Consider the following 17,633-nt stretch of genomic DNA (forward strand, 5'->3'; position numbering starts at 1 on the left):
GCACTGTGTGGCACGAAGCTTTCATCCATCCAGTGTGCTGTTAAACTTAAAAGTGAAAAAGTTTTACTACCTCCTCGAAACACTGACATTGCAAATATTGCAAGTTGCAGTCGCATATGCTTGCTGAGGTAATGTGAAAACATTCCATATCGCAGATCCTTTAGCTCGCTCCATTTTGAAAAGTGTAGACTTCCGCACGGTGTGCTGACATTACGTGACTAGCGCGTGAGTCGTGACGACACTCACAGAGCACACATAGAATTAGAATTGAATAAATCTGCTCCTATTGATCGGCCCATTGTTACCGATACCGATATCAATATCGATCCCGAAACAAAAATACAAATATCGGATCGGTGCATCCCTAATAGTGATGACGAAAATTTTGATATTTAATGGTTTGCATTAATGGGCGTGGCCGTTGGGGGAACGTTGTTGCACACGCAGCGTGGTGACGTCACTCACACGTGCCCTCGCGGTGGAGAAACATGACACCTTCGGTGTTTTCACGAGTCCCGACCTAATGTAAGTATTTTTTGTTGTGTGCATAATTGTAGAGTAGTCTTAAGACATCTATGGTGGAATATTCAAGTGGAATAGTTGTCACCGATGTATTTCGGCGGCGCATGTCTGTAAGCCGACATGAAGCTCGCTTTTTTCATCTCTACCGAGACAGAGGCCACTTAAATAAAACCACACTGATTTTGAGTCAAACCCGTCTTTTTAAATTCAATTTTTATACAGAAAATAATTACAGTGCATGTAGTACCTTATTTCACAGCAGCTATGCAATTATTTTATTATATTATTATCGGCTTTCAGCCGAGATCTGGTCGGAAGCGCGCAGTGCCGCGGAGGACGAGGAGATGCATTCAGGGACCGGTTGGAATTCTAAAATGAACGATTATCCTCCTGGTGCGTTCAGGGACAACTGGAATTTACTCTATTTGGCGAGAATTGACCATTGCTTAATTTGCTTCAAAATTATTTAAAGGTGACCTATTATGGCATTTAATGTATATTTTAAACAGGCATTGAATGTCTTAAAAACAAGCTTTTGAATGTTTTTTCTAGATAAATGAGAAATCCAGCCTCTGGGCCATGTCTTTATTTTTACCGTTTCTAACCTTCTCTATGCTGAATTCTGAGGGGAGGGGGGGCTATGTTAATGAGGCTCTGTGCTGATTGGCTGCCTGAATGACGTGTAGCAGGGGAGGGAACAAAGCCTCGCTCCAGGCAGAAGAGCCGGCTGCGTACACTATTAAAGCGTGTTCCATGCGATGCGAGCAAGCGTCAGCGACAAAATCAATTCCATTGCTTTATTTTTTTGTATTGGACTGTACTAACTGGCCGCAAGTTTAACAGTTTCAGTGTGGACAGAGAGCGTCCGATGTCACGCGGCTCAACGTGAAAGTCGGACGCTCGCATGCAGTTATGACACGGTGTAAACGACTCCCTGGAATCTTTAAGCCTGAATTACAGTTCTGGGTCAATGATGTATAAGGCTTTTGAGTGGCCTATTTTTAAAATACTTAAAATAAAGATATATTTGGCCATTTTCCAAACATTTGGAATGCATTGTGCACATACATGCATGTGAAAACTTAAAGGGGACATATTATGGCATTTAATGTATATTTTAAACAGGCCTTGAATGTCTTAAAAACAATCTAAAGCTTGCTTTTTCTACATAAATCAGAAATCCAGCCTGTGGGCCCTGTCACTAGTTTTACCGCTTGTAACCTCTTTTTCTGTGCTCCATTCTAAGGGAAGGGGGGGGTATGATAATGAGGCTCTGTGCTGATTGGCTCCCTGAATGACGTGTAGCAGGGGAGGAGAATAAACCTCGCTCCGCCTGTAAATAAGTCACAACACTGAATTTTCACAAATGGCAACTTTATTGTTAAAAAAATAAAATATGAGTTGTATATAAATAACATTTATGCACTATTTCAGCCGGATCTGCCCGGCGGATGCTGAACGCTGGCCCCGGAGCCACGCCAGGCGCCCGGCGCATGGATCCGGGGCGCATCGCCCGTTACCGGGGATCAAATCGACAGATTTCGCTGAAAATCTCGGAGGGTGAAGCTGGTCCAGCCTGGGACGTACCCCAGAAATCCCTGCTCCCAAAGCGGCTGGTAACCTGGACAATTTAGTCGGACGGACCCCGCTTTGGGAACGGGGAAGTAGGCTGGAGCCGCGCGCATCACCGCGGCTTCAACCCGGGAATCTGACCGGTTCCGACCGGCCGGGACCGCAGGAACCCGCCTGGACTGGTAGCAGGGACTCCCGGGGACCGACCAGCGGAATTTCAGCCGGATCTGCCGGGCGGATGCTGCGCGACGGGCGCCGCAACCCCACGACGGGCGCACAGATCGGCTCCGGAGCGCATCCTATGCGCATCGCCCGTTACCGGGGATCAAACTGACAGATTTGGCTGAAAATCTCGGAGGGTGAAGCTGGTCCGACCTGGGACGGACCTCCGAGGACCCAGCTCCCAAACCACCCGGGAACCTGGATGATTTAACCTGGATCCGCGGCGCCGCCTGGCTGAAGGAAGCACCGCTCCAGCCTGCGTTGGCTGTGGGCGTGGTTTCAGCAGCAAAGGCTGAACCTATGGAAATGAGCGCCTATGGTGACGTCACCATAGGCGCAGATTCAGAATGGCTCAAAAAAAGGTCACATGACACTGGAAGACTCAGTCAGGGGGGGGAGCAGACCCTGCAGAATTCCATGGTATTTTGTCTCCCCTGTGCTGGCAGGGTGAGGGGAGACCACTTTATATATGTTAAAACAAGAAAAAACGTGTTTTTCATAATAGGTCCCCTTTAAAACAAATGTATTTTAGTGTTTTTAAACCTACATTAATAGGGCAACGACCTAAAAAGTAATTTGGGGCGACCGTTATTTATCTCAACATTAATAGATTTCTTTAACAAAATTTATATTTTAATAAGTATCAGTAATTAAATTAACTTTTCAAGAAAGATAGACTCATGTGTCCTTTCATTTTTAAACACATTTTATCTATAATGGAAGTGTCACCCTCATAAAGCCATTACATATATTTTTTTTACTCTAAAATTCATAAAACTGATTTAAAATGTGTACAAGTAGTATCCACTTATGCATACTATACCAATGATTTATATTTGAACCAAAACTGATAGACATTAAATTTTGAATTTGGTACAAAATTGCCTTTCTTTGTTTACCCCACATGACAGGTGGTCGCCCCAAATGATGAGAAACAGCAGACAGTTAAGATTTAAGACAAATTTAAAGACAAATATTAAAGAATCAGCATAACTATGTCATTGTATGTTCCTATGTTTTTCATAATAGGTCCTCTTTAAACAGGGATAACCTTCATTTATAGTTAGAAGGAGAGCCATGAACATTTTCAATATGTTTAGCAAGACGTGGACCCACATTTATAAAGAAATCATTGAATTTATTAGCAATTTGTGTATGCTCTGTTATCTTATGCGCCATCCTGAAATGTAGACTGGGCTGGAATAGATGATTTTTTTTCTTGTTGAGTAATTCCTTCAATATTATCCATAGATCATGTATTTATTTCTAATAAGGTGGTTGTATTTATTCCTATAATTTTTGTATGTAGCACAATTTAAAGGACTAGGACTTTGTAAATGCCTTTTTATAAAGCTTGTTTTTCTTTAAAGCGGATTTCTTAAGTTCTATAGTAAACCATGGTTTGATAAGGTTTTCAGAGCTTCCTTTATCTTTAGAAATAAGATAAAGGTTGTGTTTAAAATTGTACTGTGGGGCACGAAGCCTTCATCCAACCAGTGTGCTGTTAAACTTAAAAGTAAATGTTTTACTACCTCCTCTTGAGACACTGAGCCAGGCCTGGCGAAAAATGTGATATTTAATGGTTTGCATTAATGGGCGTGGCCTAATGGCTCAACAGCGCCCCCCTTTGTGCCTCAAGCCCCACAAAACGATTTGACATACATGCACGAAAATCGGTACACATCTGTATCATGTTGCAACTTAAAGAAAAGTCTCTTGGCGCCATGGCCAAAACCAAACAGGAAGTCGGCCAGTTGGAATTAATCATGTGATTTTTGCGCAATTTATGCCATTCCTTCAGCCGCTTCGCCCGAACCGTAACGTGCACCCAGGTGTGTTATACATCAAAATGTGCGTCTCCATCCTGCAATAACGTGCATAACTTTTCTCAGTCAAAAGCGTTACCATGGCGATGATAGACGCCAAAAAGCGCGCCCACCCTTCATCTGATTGGTCCATAGAGATAAAACTTCGTGCCTCAAGCCCCACAATACGGTTTGACGTGCATGTACGAAAATCGGTACACACCTGTATCATGTTGCAACTTAAAGAAAAGTCTCTTGGCGCCATGGCCAAAACCGAACAGGAAGTCGGCCATTTTGAATTAATCGTGTAATTTTGGGGCAATTTATGCCATTTCTTCGGCCGCTTCGACCGTAACGTGCACCCAAGGGGTGTTATACATCAAAATGTGCGTCTCAATCCTGCGACGACGCACGTTACTTTTCTCAGTCAAAAGCATTACCGTGGCGACGATAGACGCCAAAAAGCGCACCCCCCCTTCATCGGATTGGTCCATATTTGATATTTCCTACTTTCTGCCATAACTTTTGAATGGTTTGACGTAAAGACTCGTAGGTGGTGTCATCAGACTCAGTTTTGAGTCCTTGAACATAATTGCTGCAAATTAGCCCCGTCCCTTCTTCTGATTGGTCGATATCTGATAGTTCCTACTTTCTGCCATAACTTTTTTGAATGGTTTGATATAGTGAGTCGTGGCTGGTGTCATCTGCTAAATGTCCAGGCCTGAAGAAACTACATGCAAGTCATACAAGCTTCCACTGAACGTGCACAAGGGTGTGAGGGCCCGTTAATCGCTGCTTGCAGCTTAAATTTTTATTGTATTTTTACATTTATTATAATGTGTCTATTCTTTGTGAAGCACCCTGTGACATGCCCTTGTCTGTGAAAGGTGCTATATAAATAAACGTTCCTTACTTACTTACTTACTTACTTACTTCACTGGCTATTTTTTAAGTTTTAAATTGTCTCTGCTTACTTTTGAACACTTGTATCTCACCTTTACTTTGTTTAAACACTTCTCTTTTTATCTTTTTTCATTTTGTTCTTTTTTACTTTCCTTTTGTCCTCCAGACAACAGTTATAGAATATGTCAAACCATCTGATCTGAAGGAAAGACATGAACGAAACTTTTAAAAGAAAAGTTTCCCCACATTAAGCTAACCCTCAGTAAGATACGCAGGTGAGGTTTTTCAGTTTGATCAAATAAACACTCTGATATTCCCCTGAAGTTGTGTTTGTTGGTAAGAATTGTGTCATGTGGATGTCCCCTCAGCCTGAAGGGAGAAATGAGAACCATTGGGGAGGACTGCAGCCTCCAGCCTGTGACCATTGCCATGGCATTCGTCTACTTTGAGAAGCTGGTGCTGCAGGGTCGACTCAATAAACAGAACAGGTATGTTCAAATCTGCTCTTCGTTAGAATGTTACAATTGCACTTTAACTCTTCATTGAGTGTGTTTACATGGGAAGTTTAATACCTCTTTAATCAGAATTAAAATTAAATCCGATTTAAAATTAGTAAAAATTACCATGTAAACACCTAATTCTGAATGAAAATGGCCATTCCGAATTAATCTTAATTCTGAAGTGGCTGGTTTATTCTGATTTTAAATCTGAATAGAATTATTTCGCAAATATGTATACACTCATTCCTCTTTAAATTAATTCCGGTCTTTCTTTCTGCTCGTTCCCTCGCCCGTCTGTGTCCATGACGCTTATATTCCACGCTGGGCTGGTTTTTCAAACAAAGTTTCAAGATGGCAGCACTGCAGTAAAACAGTGGTCAAGAGCAGAGACCCATTTATTTAATAAATAGCTTGGAGGACCTGGAAATAATTAAAAGAACAGATGGCAGGAAACATAAAAATTGTGAGCTTTTCAAAGTTGTAGCGGCTAAGTTTGTTTTTCTTCCGGTAGACGTAACTTCCCCTATCCACCCCCCCAATCCAATTATAACGCTTCCAAACCCCCAGTTCTTAAGCAGAATTGGATAAAGCCGATCAAACGTGTTTTCCATGTAAACCTCAATTTGGAATTACTATTTCCATCTCGAAGGAAAATAGTTTAATTCTGAATAATTTAATTTGGAACTAATTAATTCTGAATTAAAAAACATCATGTAACCGTGGCCATTGTTCTTTCTGAATCTTACTTTGTCGTGGATTCTTGTTCACACTGAAATTAGAACAGTTTGTTTGGGGCAGAGGTCACTAACAGGCGGTCCGGGTCCGGACCCAGACGCCGTCTTCCGCGGACCTAGACCTGTAATCAAATAAATTACCGAGGGATTCTACATTTAGACAGGGCACTTCTATTTTAACCAGCCGCAGCTTTACTATTCTTTACGGCATTTGTTTAGCAGACCTTACAGACCAATTGCACACGAAGCTGCTCAGCCAATCAGATCCGTGTAATTAGCTTGACTCTATATACAGAGATGAGAGGCGCGTAACAGGTGGAAAGGGAAGTTAGCGATAGAGGGAGATGACACGGGGAGAGGAGTGAGCCGGACACAAGAAGAAAGACGGAGTGCGAGACAGGGGAGACAAGTAAAGGCGCTCCCTAAAGGCTGATTTATGGTTCTGCGTCACACCAACGCAGAGCCTACGGCCGTAGGTTTACACGGTGACACGCACCATATGATGTGCGTCGCCGCGTACCCTACGCCGTAGGCACGGCGAAGGCTCTGCGTCGATTTAACGCGGAAATATAATTCAGGCTTAAGAACAGAAAAGTGGACAGTGAAAATAAAGCTTTCAACCCAGAATGGACAGGTTCATCCTTGTTCAGTCTTCCCACTGGGACACAAAACCAGTGTCTCATACGTTCAGAGACCGTGGCGCTTATTAAAAATGCTAATGTGAAACGCCACTGAGACAAAACACAAAGTTTTTCATACAACATATCCACTCAAGTCTGAACTGAAGTCATAGAATATAAGCTGACCATCTTAAAACATCCTGCCCATGTTTGGGTCCACATACAGCTGTGAGGCAGCTTTCTCCACAATGAACATAATTAAAACTAAATATCGTTCCAGGCTCACCAATGAGCACCTTCACATGTGTATGATAACCTGACACCATCCAGCCCAGATTTAAAGTCCTGGCAGGAGAAGTTAGAGGTCAGTTCTTCAGAAACTGTAAAACCGTTTGATTGTTAAGATGAGTTTATATTCATTTATTATAAAAATTTGTTGAGACAGTTAATAAAGAAAAAGGGAAATTCAAACTGCTGGTAGATTTTATTTTATTTTTCAAATGCTATTTTATTTCTCTATTATATTTTTTATTGCAGTCCTTTAACCTAACAAGAGAAAAAAATGTGTAATTCAAGTTAAACATGTGTACTTCAATGTTAAGTGACAAATATTTTTGAAATGTACTTTGTTTAATTTAACAGTCAGATGCAGATGTTGACACAGCTATGAGGCTACTTGAATATTCATATATATATATATTCATATATATATATATATATATATATATATATATATATATATATATATATATATATATATATATATATATATATATATGTATATATATATATATATATGTATATACATATATATATATATATATATATATATATATATATATATATATATATATATATATATATATATGCGATGACGCACATTACTTTTCTCAGTCAAAAGCATTACCGTGGCGACGATAGACGCCAAAAAGCGCACCCCCCCCCTTCATCGGATTGGTCCATATTTGATAGTTCCTACTTTCTGCCATAACTTTTGAATGGTTTGACGTAAAGACTCGTAGGTGGTGTCGTCAGCTATGAGGCTACTTGAATATTTATATATATATATATATATATATATATATATATATATATATATATATATATATATATATATATATATATTAGGGCTGTCCAAGTTAACACGTTAACGACGCATTAACTTAACGTCCTCTAAACGCCAACAATTTTTTTAACGCACGATTAAAAAAAAAAAGCTGCAACATTTCTACCGCTCGTCGGCACCCGTAGCCTGAGGAAAAGTGTGGTGGGTTGAAAGATGGAGAATGAAAAGGGACTTTTGAACGGCTAGTTCACTTTCAAAAAGAAGCAGATCAGAATCAGAATCAGGTTTATTAGGTCAGTTTAGAAAACTGTTTTTGACTTCGGATACACCGGCGGCGGCACGATGGCATTGTGCGCCTGTTTTCCAAAGGGTAACACTGGGATAGGGGGGGAGGAGAAAAAAATACATCTTCACATTGAATATCATACAATACACAATATCAAGTTGCAAAAAAACACCTCGTAGCACACGAAGCACAGACGTCACAGGACTTGCATGTGGGTGATGGGGGGTGGGCAAGTCGGGGGGGGGGGGGGGGGGGGGGCAGGAAGGCGTTTGGATATGGGGAGAGGGGGTTGTGTCAGTATGTATGTGAGAGTCTGTGACGCGATAAGTCCGAGAACCTTTCGCCCAGAGAGCCAAGCGTCCTTGATGTTATCGGGCAGCGGTACAGTTCTGGGAGGCGGATCCGCAGGTGTTTGGGAGAGGGGGAGGGTTAGGTTTGGTGCAGAGCGTCATGTTTACATTCCTCCCGGGAGATTGTGACGAAGAGGCTTGCCAGCCGCTCCTTCAAGGCCAAATCTAATCAACAATTTGCAGGCAGCTCAGTAATTTTCCGTCTGCTTTCCAGTCTTCTGGTTCCTCAATAAACTCCGATCAGACGAATTTGTGATCAGTCCCCGCCAAGCCGGGTACCCAGCTTCTCCAAGGTTTTCTCCATCTTGTTATAGAGCTCAAAGACCCCTGCTAGCCTACGATTCTGTTCAAGAATCGCATCCAGCTTGCGGCCCTGCTCTCCCAACGTTACAGTCTGAGTGCTGAGCCCCGTGCTCAATCCTTCAGCAGCTTCGGGCAGCTCAGAGAGGGCCAGAATGGCCCCCGCAGCCTTCCGCGATTGTCGATAGGCCAGGAAGATCCCCACTCCAATTAGGAGAAATCCTGCTATCATAAATCCAATTATGAAGGCGTCCTCAACATCCTCGACAGATAAGATTTTGAGGCACATCGGCCGCCAGTTTTTGTACGCGTCCATCGTGTAACCAGCAAAAAATGTCCCGTCGGGGCAGGAGGGCTCCCTAACCCCCTGGCTTCTCGTTGCAAAAATTTGGTCAATGGTACTGAGGGTCCAGTTAATCAATTCCATGATTGTAGAGTTTCGGAGGAGTGAAAAGGAGAGACTCTGAAGACAAGACAGGACAAAAGCAGCAGCAGGGCAGATAAGGAAGGAGAGAGCAGAAAAAGCGTCCGCCTTCACTGAGAGCCGGAAGAAGAAAGATGGTTCGCTGGACAAGACTATGTTGTGCATGTCGATTTGAAATGAATACCATCGAAGTACGTCGAGTCTCAAATACCACTTGCAGCCAAACACACGAACAGAGAGCGCCGCGCCCCCCACCCCTCGTCAAAAGAAGACAAAGCTGTAGCAGCTTGCAAAAAAGGACCAGTCAAATCAAACTTTATTTGTTAAGCGCTTTTCTTACAAAATAAAAAATGCAACGCAAAGCCCCCCCCCCCACCGACACAGACACGCGCACAGACGGGCGCACGCACACTGCGATTCGCACGAGTATTTGGCTGAGCACTGAGGATCAGGTGAGGAAACGTTCTGCACTTTATAGGTTGAGTTACATTCCCTGCTGTTACATGTGCACTTTATTTATTTGTAATTTAGTTTTTGTATCCCCCTGTTTTTATCCCGCTTAGGAGAAGGGGATATTTTTTGAGCCTTTTATTTTCCTCCATATGTTTATGATGCATATGGTTCATTGTTTTACATTGAGCTGCTTAAAAAAACAAGGTCGTACACATAGATCTATGTGGAAGCACATTCTGACTTCCTGCTGTTAAATTTGCTGTGTCTATTTGCATGAAAAAGCCTTTGAAAAAAAAAACTGAGATAAAAGAAACGGGGATCGTACGGTAGTATTTTCTGCCGAGGTAGGACAACTCGGCAGAGAAGTATCATTTCATCCTATGGGTAGGACGATTCGCGGAGGTAGGACAACTTGGCAGAACACCGGCTTGGGTGTACATAGATCTATAAGTCTGATATGTGATGACATTAAAAGTATAACATGAATCTGGCTTCATTTCACCACCTCACCGCCTGCGTCGCCAGTTCCCCATATCTTCAAAATGTTCCTACGGGAGGGACAGGGTTGGCATATAGATACCCACATTTTTCCGTTAGTTTTTTTTTAATATCCCAACCTTTGTGTAGAAGGTGGCGTGCGCATCTTTCAAGCCATGTTTTGTGCGCACACAAGCTTTATAAATGAGGCCCCTGGTCTAGAGTTGATTCAGCTGGGAATTCTGGTCTGATCCTCCTGGTGAGAAAGCATCAAAGCATTAAAGAAGACTTAAAGCCGTTAACCTACACAGTGGTTAAAGAGTGTGTTATAGGTCTGTATAATTAATGCTGCAACCTTCTGAATCCTCGTCGACTCCAGTGCGTCAAAATATTGATCTCAAACTGAATGAGTTCTTAAGATAAGACTAAACTTGTCACAGAAGCAACAAAAGACAGAGTGCAAAGGATGAAGATAATGTATATATGTGTGGGGCAAAAAAGTATTTAGTCAGCCACCAATTGTGCAAGTTCTTCCACTCAAAAAGATGAGAGAGGCCTGTAATTTTCATCAAACTGTAGGTATATCTATGAGAGACAAAATGAAAAAAAAATCCAGAAAATCACATTGTCTGATTTAAAGAAAAAATATTTGCAAATTATAGTGGAAAATAAGTATTTGGTCAATAACAAAAGTCCATCTCAATGCTATTTGTCCGTTCCTCCATGATCTCCTCTAGAGCAGTGATTGGTCCGTTCCTCCATGATCTCCTCTTGAGCAGTGATTGGTCCGTTCCTCCATGATCTCCTCTAGATCAGTGATTGGTCCGTTCCTCCATGATCTCCTCTAGAGCAGTGATTGGTCCGTTCCTCCATGATCTCCTCTAGAGCAGTGATTGGTCCGTTCCTCCATGATCTCCTCTAGAGCAGTGATTGGTCCATTCCTCCATGATCCCTTCTAGAGCAGTGATTGGTCCGTTCCTCCATGCAGATCTCCTCTAAAGCAGTGATTGGTCCGTTCCTCCATGCAGATCTCCTTTAGAGCAGTGATTGGTCCGTTCCTCCATGCAGATCTCCTCTAGAGCAGTGATTGGTCTGTTCCTCCATGCAGATCTCCTCTAGAGCAGTGATTGGTCCATTCCTCCATGCAGATCTCCTCTAAAGCAGTGATTGATCCGTTCCTCCATGCAGATCTCCTCTAGAGCAGTGATTGGTCCGTTCCTCCATGCAGATCTCCTCTAGAGCAGTGATTGGTCTGTTCCTCCATGCAGATCTCCTCTAGAGCAGGGATTGGTCCATTCCTCCATGCAGATCTCCTCTAGAGCAGGGATTGGTCCGTTCCTCCATGATCTCCTCTAGAGCAGTGATGTTTTGGGGCTGTCGCTGGGCAACACGGACTTTCAACTAGGGCTGAAACGATTCCTCGAATAATTTGAGTAATTCGATTACAAAAAATTATCGAGGATTTTTTTCTGCCTCGAGGAATTGTTTAATTTATCTATTTATGTATTATTTTTTTTTGTTTAATTTCACCAGCTCAAAGCAGGTATTACACCCGGACTACATTTAATGCGACACAACGCGCTGCCGCCGCGCACGTAAAGTTAGAAGAAAGAGACGGCGGATATGTTTGGTTTTAGTAACATCATGCTCAGGCAATGAGTCTGCAATGGCCCAGACGGGAGACACATGTAGCTCAGTGCTTAACTTTTATTTTTAATCCACTCTATATTCTTCTTGTTGTTCTCTGATATGTTCCCTTAAAGCCTGAATTATGGTTCCGCCTTAAATCGACGCAGAGCCTATGCCGTAGCCTACGGCGTAGGCTCTGCGTTGTTGTAACGCAGAACCATAAATCACCCTTCACCCGGTACATACATAGGTTCCTCTAAACATCTGTTCCCGCTACAGTTTTTTTTTTTATAACTTTATTTATAAGGTTTTTCAATATTTTTTAAGACAAACAACCCCACATATATCCCACCCTCCCCAGTTCCCACATACAAAGAAGATAATAGCAATAAAATATAATATGTAAACAAGAAATAAAATAAAAATTAAATTAAATTAAATTAAAAAATAAATGAATAAAATTAAAAATGAAAAAAAAAAGTACACAAATAAAATAACATTAGTAATAATAACAGCAATAATGATGTTAAAATAAATAAATGGATGAATAACACATGGACGGTTAAGGGTTACACATTAGGCCAAACATTTGTCAGTAGTACAATTGAGGGTTTCCACACATCCGAGTAACACTGTAAACAAGACAAAAATAATACGACATCCCTACATCATCAAAAGACAGCATATGGACGAAGTCTAAGAAAGGGGACCAGGCCTTTATAAACTTTTGGCGAGATTTGAATCTGTTGTATCTGAGCTTTTCTAAAGGCATAAAAGATATAACATCTTTGACCCATTCTGTGAATGTTGGGGGTTTATCAGATTTCCAATTGCGGAGGATAAGTCTCCGGGCTATGAGAGAAGAAAATGCAACAAAATTGGCTTGAGGAGAGGAAACTGGTGCATCATCCGTGGGAACTCCAAATATAGCAGTCATAGGGTTGGGTTCAATAATTATATGACAAACGGTGGAGAAAGCATCGAAAATATTCTTCCAAAATGACGTCAGAGACGTGCAACCCCAGAACATATGTCCAACAGAGGCAGGCTCCAGGTGACATCAGGATAAATTTTAGACAGTCTTTCTCTCGAGAAATGCAAACGATGAATTACTTTAAATTGAATCAAACAATGTCTAAGACATAAAGAGGTGGTATGAATGCGCCCCAGAGAGCGTTCCCAGATCCCTTCTTCCAGCTGTAAATTTAGATCTTGTTCCCAGGCTGATTTGGTCTTGTCCAAGAGAGGAAGGCCAATATCCTGTATAGTCATATATATCTTTGAAATACTACCCTTGTTGTATGGATTCCAGTCTAGTATAGTGTCTATTATGCTCTTGTCTGGCATGGTTGGGAATGAAAAATGTTCTTTAGCAAAGCTACAAACTTGGAGGAACCTGAAAAAGTGAAGACTAGGTATCTCATGGACATTTTGAAGGGTTTCAAAAGAAGCAAATGTGCCGTCTTTGTATAGGTCACTAAAGAAAATCAGACCCTTGATGTGCCATGTCTTAAAAGCCGAGTCCGCCTGTGAGGGCGGAAAGAAATGATTGTCAGTCAAAGGCATATGGCCACACATATTATTAAAACCAAAGTGTTTTCTAAATTGGCGCCAGATTTTGAGGGAGCTATTAATCACTGGATTAATAAAGTGTGACTGATTGCCACCTGGCAGTGCGGAGCATAACACAGACACTAGACAGATCTTGGGATCTGTAGACATTTCCATAGAGGCCCAGATTGGGCCCTGCTTGTGTTTATGGACCGCAACCCAATAACTCACTTTTGTTATATTCGCCGACCAGTAATAAAACATGAAATTAGGCAACCCCATGCCACCTGCCGCTCTTGGCAATTCTAAAAGAGCTCTTCTGGCACGTGGCCGGGCTTTATTCCAAATAAAAGTGGTGATACAGCTATTAAGATCCCGGAAGAAGGTTTTAGTTAAGAATAAGGGAATCATTTGGAATAGATATAAAAAACTAGGCAAGACTGTCATTTTAATTGAGTTGACCCTGCCTGCTAATGAGATGGGCAATGAAGCCCATCTCTCAAGATCCAGTTTTGTGCGCTCTAGAAGCTTCTTAAAGTTATGCTCATACAGATCCTTATAGGATCGAGTAACAGAGATTCCCAGGTAAGTAAATGAATGAAGTTCCAATTTAAACGGGAGGTCAGTATAAGTAAGACCCAAGGCCAGCTGGTTAATTGGAAAAAAAAGACTTTTAGAAAAATTCAATTTATAGCCCGAGAGCCTACCGAAATGAGTAAGTGTGTCAATGAGCGGAGGGATAGATTGAATTGGATTTGATATGTATATGAGCAGGTCGTCCGCGTAAAGCGAGGCTTTGTGTAAGGAGCCCCCCCTCTCAATGCCAGCTATTCTGTCATCCTCTCTGAGTCGGACCGAACGCTGAAGGCCGAAGTAATCTGACATATACATATAGAGTTGGTCAAAACTGCAGCCTTACGAGCCGTATAAAGAAGTGTGATCCAATTGATAAACGATGGGCCAAATCCAAACTTTTCTAAGACCGTTAGAAGGTACCTTCATACAATACGATCGAAGGCCTTCTCCGCATCGAGCGACAGTACCGCTTCTGGCCACTGGGTGGACTGAGAAGAGTAAAGTACGTTGAAAAGCCGACGCATGTTATAAAAAGATTGTCTACAAGGCACAAAACCAGTCTGATCAGGTGCAATAATCCTAGGGATCACTGTGTCAAGCCGATGAGAGAGAATCTTAGTGAGAATTTTATAATCACAACAGAGAATACTTATGGGCCGATAAGCACCGCAGTCCAGGGGGTCTCTGCCTTTTTTAGGTAAAACTGCAATAGTAGCTTGTGTCATCGTCTCTGGCAACCTCCTGGCTACAAATGCTTCTTTGTATACTGAACCTAGTAAGGGAGTTAACTTTGCGGAGAAGGCCTTCTAAAATTCTATGCGGAAACCGTCCGGCCCCGCTGCTTTGCCGCTGTGCATAGAGTTTATGGCTTGAGTGATTTCCTCTGGTGATATGGCAGCATCAATATTAGCCCGAGCCAACGGCTCAATTACTGGAATGTTAATTTTGTCTAGGAAATCATTGATTTCCGATATATCAAGATTGGACTCTGATGTATAGAGATCACTATAAAACTGTCTGAACTGATCATTAATGATTTTAGGATTTGTGGAGGTCTCTCCTGATGTTATACGTATTTCTGGAATAGCTCTGTCTGCTGCTGCCTGCTTAAGTTGGTGGGCAAGGAGTTTACCCGACTTATCACCATGTTCATAAAACTTCTGCTTGGACTTAAATAGAAGATGTTCAGTATGTTTTATAGACAGGTTATCAAATTCCGCTTGTAGCAGTAGACGTTCTTTATATAATTCAGGATCGGGGTCAACAGAATATTTTTTGTCTACATCAGCTAATTTAGTGGTCAGTTCTGTAATACGTTTGGTTCGTGTCTTTTTTTCAAAAGCCGAATAAGAAATAATTTGTCCTCTTAAATAGGCTTTGAGAGATTCCCAAATAACAGTAGAAGACATACCTGGGGTGGAATTAATCTCTAAATAAGTATCAATGTGACCGTTGAGAAATTTCATGAAACTATCACTGGACAGTAATAGAGGATTTAGTCGCCAGGTGCGCTGGGGTGCTACGCTGTTGGGAAAACACATATCCAGCTGGACGGGGCTATGATCAGAGATTACTATATTGTGATATTGACAATTTGTGACAAATGGGAGAGAGCCACTATCAAGGAGATAGAAATCGATACGGCTGAAAGAACGATGGACATGAGAAAAATATGAGTCTTGTTTAGTGGTGGGATTAGCCAGCCTCCAAGGATCTGAAAGTTTATACGCATCCATGAATGATAAAACAACCTTACCGGATTTGGAAGTTGTACTGCCGGGTCTAGGTCTGGATTTATCTAAGTCTGGATGTTGAACAAGGTTCCAGTCCCCGGCCTGGATCAGGTAATGAGTGTGGAGGTCTGGTAACTTCGCTATAAAAGGAGAGAAAAACTGTGGATCGTCCCAATTGGGACCATAGACATTAGCCAACACCACCTGCGAGCCAAAAAGATTACCAGAAACTATCACGTATCTGCTGTTATTATCTGCAATCACTGAAGTAGGAACAAAAGGGACCCCTCTCTTTATCAATATGGCCGTACCTCTAGATCTATTGTCAAATTTAGAGCAAAAAGTCTGCCCAATCCAACCTCTTTCAAGTTTGGAGTTGTCGCTCGTGCGGAGATGGGTCTCTTGTAAAAACATAATATCTGCACGCAGTGATTTTAAATGTGTAAAAAAGAGTGCGTTTAATTGGATGGTGGATCCCTTTAATATTCCAACTAATGAATCGGATTGAACCTAAATTAGCAATATTAGGAGACGCCATAATGCAATAATGAACCTGATTAAAGAAAAAAAATCAAGCAAGACCAAACTGTAAAATGTGCAACCCTCAATCTTAAACATACAAAAATAAAATAAAAGGGGAAAAACCCAGAAACCAAAAACGAGAAAAAATGAAAAAAAATGGGAACCGAACCCCCTGTGCAGATCTCCAAACCCGTGGGAGATCGCACATCCTTCCTCTAAGCTAGAGAAGGAAAGGCACATATTGTGCTAAAAAAAAACAGGGAAACCGTAAGGCAAAACCGGAGAAAAAACTAACCCAATGCGGTCCGCAGAACAAGCCTTATTAAATGTAAACCTCAAAAGGCACAGGCTGTATTAAAGCATGATATATAATGGCGTCAAGGTGGACGATGCAAAAAGAAAAAAGGCTTAACCACAAGAGCTGGAAAATGTTGAAATTAAATAGAGAGAAAAAAAAAAAGAATGCAATTAACCCCTATACAGAGAGCATAATATCAGTGTAGTAGAAGGGGGGAAATAAAAACAAACAAAAACAATAGAACAATAATAAAAGTCCCTTAGTTATGAAGAGTAAATGTCCATGATAATAACAGTCTAGAGAACAGGATATGGGAATGTCTGTAGCATGTGGCAATATAGAGCCAGGTGAAATGACGGGAATCAGTATTTCTAGGTCCATCCCCTCCCCCCTCTCCAAAGAGAAAGAAGGGCAGAACAGTACGACCAAGAACAAATTGTGCACAATGCTCTCTAAACCCATATTCAAACGTGAAAAAAAATTATTAAATTAAAAAAATAAATAAATAAAATAAAAAATAAATTAATAAATTTAAAAATTAACATAAACCTAAATGAGAATTTTAATTACAAAAAAAACAAATACATAAATAAAACAAATAATAATAATAAAAAATAAAAAATAAATAGTTAAATAATAAATAAATAAATAAATAAAATAAACTACACCATGGAAACCTGGATACTTAAATAACCAAAGAACTCCCCCCCCCCCCCCCCCCCCCCCCCCACACACACACACACCTGGGGCCTCATGTACTAAGAGTGTGTGGATTTCAACGTGAATCCGTGCGTGGAATTAACAAGAACGCAAAAATTCCGATGTACAAAACCCTGCGTACGCCCAAATCCCCGCAGGTTTCTCTGTACATCCCAATCAGCGTGGATTTGAGTGCACATGCGGGAGCACAACACTCCGCCTTGTCTCCTCCCTCAAATATGTTTGAATATGATAATGAAGATAATTATCCATTAAAAACCGCTCATCCTAACAAGAAATGTGCAAAAACAGGTAAAACAAATAAAAAAAGAAAACATCGGCTCTGAGCTGGGTGTCGGACTCCAGTCCTCGAGGGCCGGTGTCCCTGCAG

The 17,633-nt window shown here is 41.4% G+C and overlaps 1 protein-coding gene across 1 annotated transcript in view; it reads left to right on the forward strand.

Annotated features, from left to right (window-relative positions):
• cables2b (Cdk5 and Abl enzyme substrate 2b) overlaps nucleotides 1-17,633 on the forward strand; it is a 260,020-nt gene that overhangs the window by 210,727 nt on the left and 31,660 nt on the right. Inside the window, 4 exon segments of the mRNA XM_061735119.1 lie at nucleotides 5,191-5,229; nucleotides 5,231-5,251; nucleotides 5,253-5,299; nucleotides 5,393-5,512. Coding sequence (XP_061591103.1) covers nucleotides 5,191-5,229; nucleotides 5,231-5,251; nucleotides 5,253-5,299; nucleotides 5,393-5,512 — 227 coding nt within the window.

The sequence above is a fragment of the Cololabis saira genome, chromosome 12 (genome assembly GCF_033807715.1).
Source record: "Cololabis saira isolate AMF1-May2022 chromosome 12, fColSai1.1, whole genome shotgun sequence".
NCBI lineage: Eukaryota > Metazoa > Chordata > Actinopteri > Beloniformes > Belonidae > Cololabis > Cololabis saira.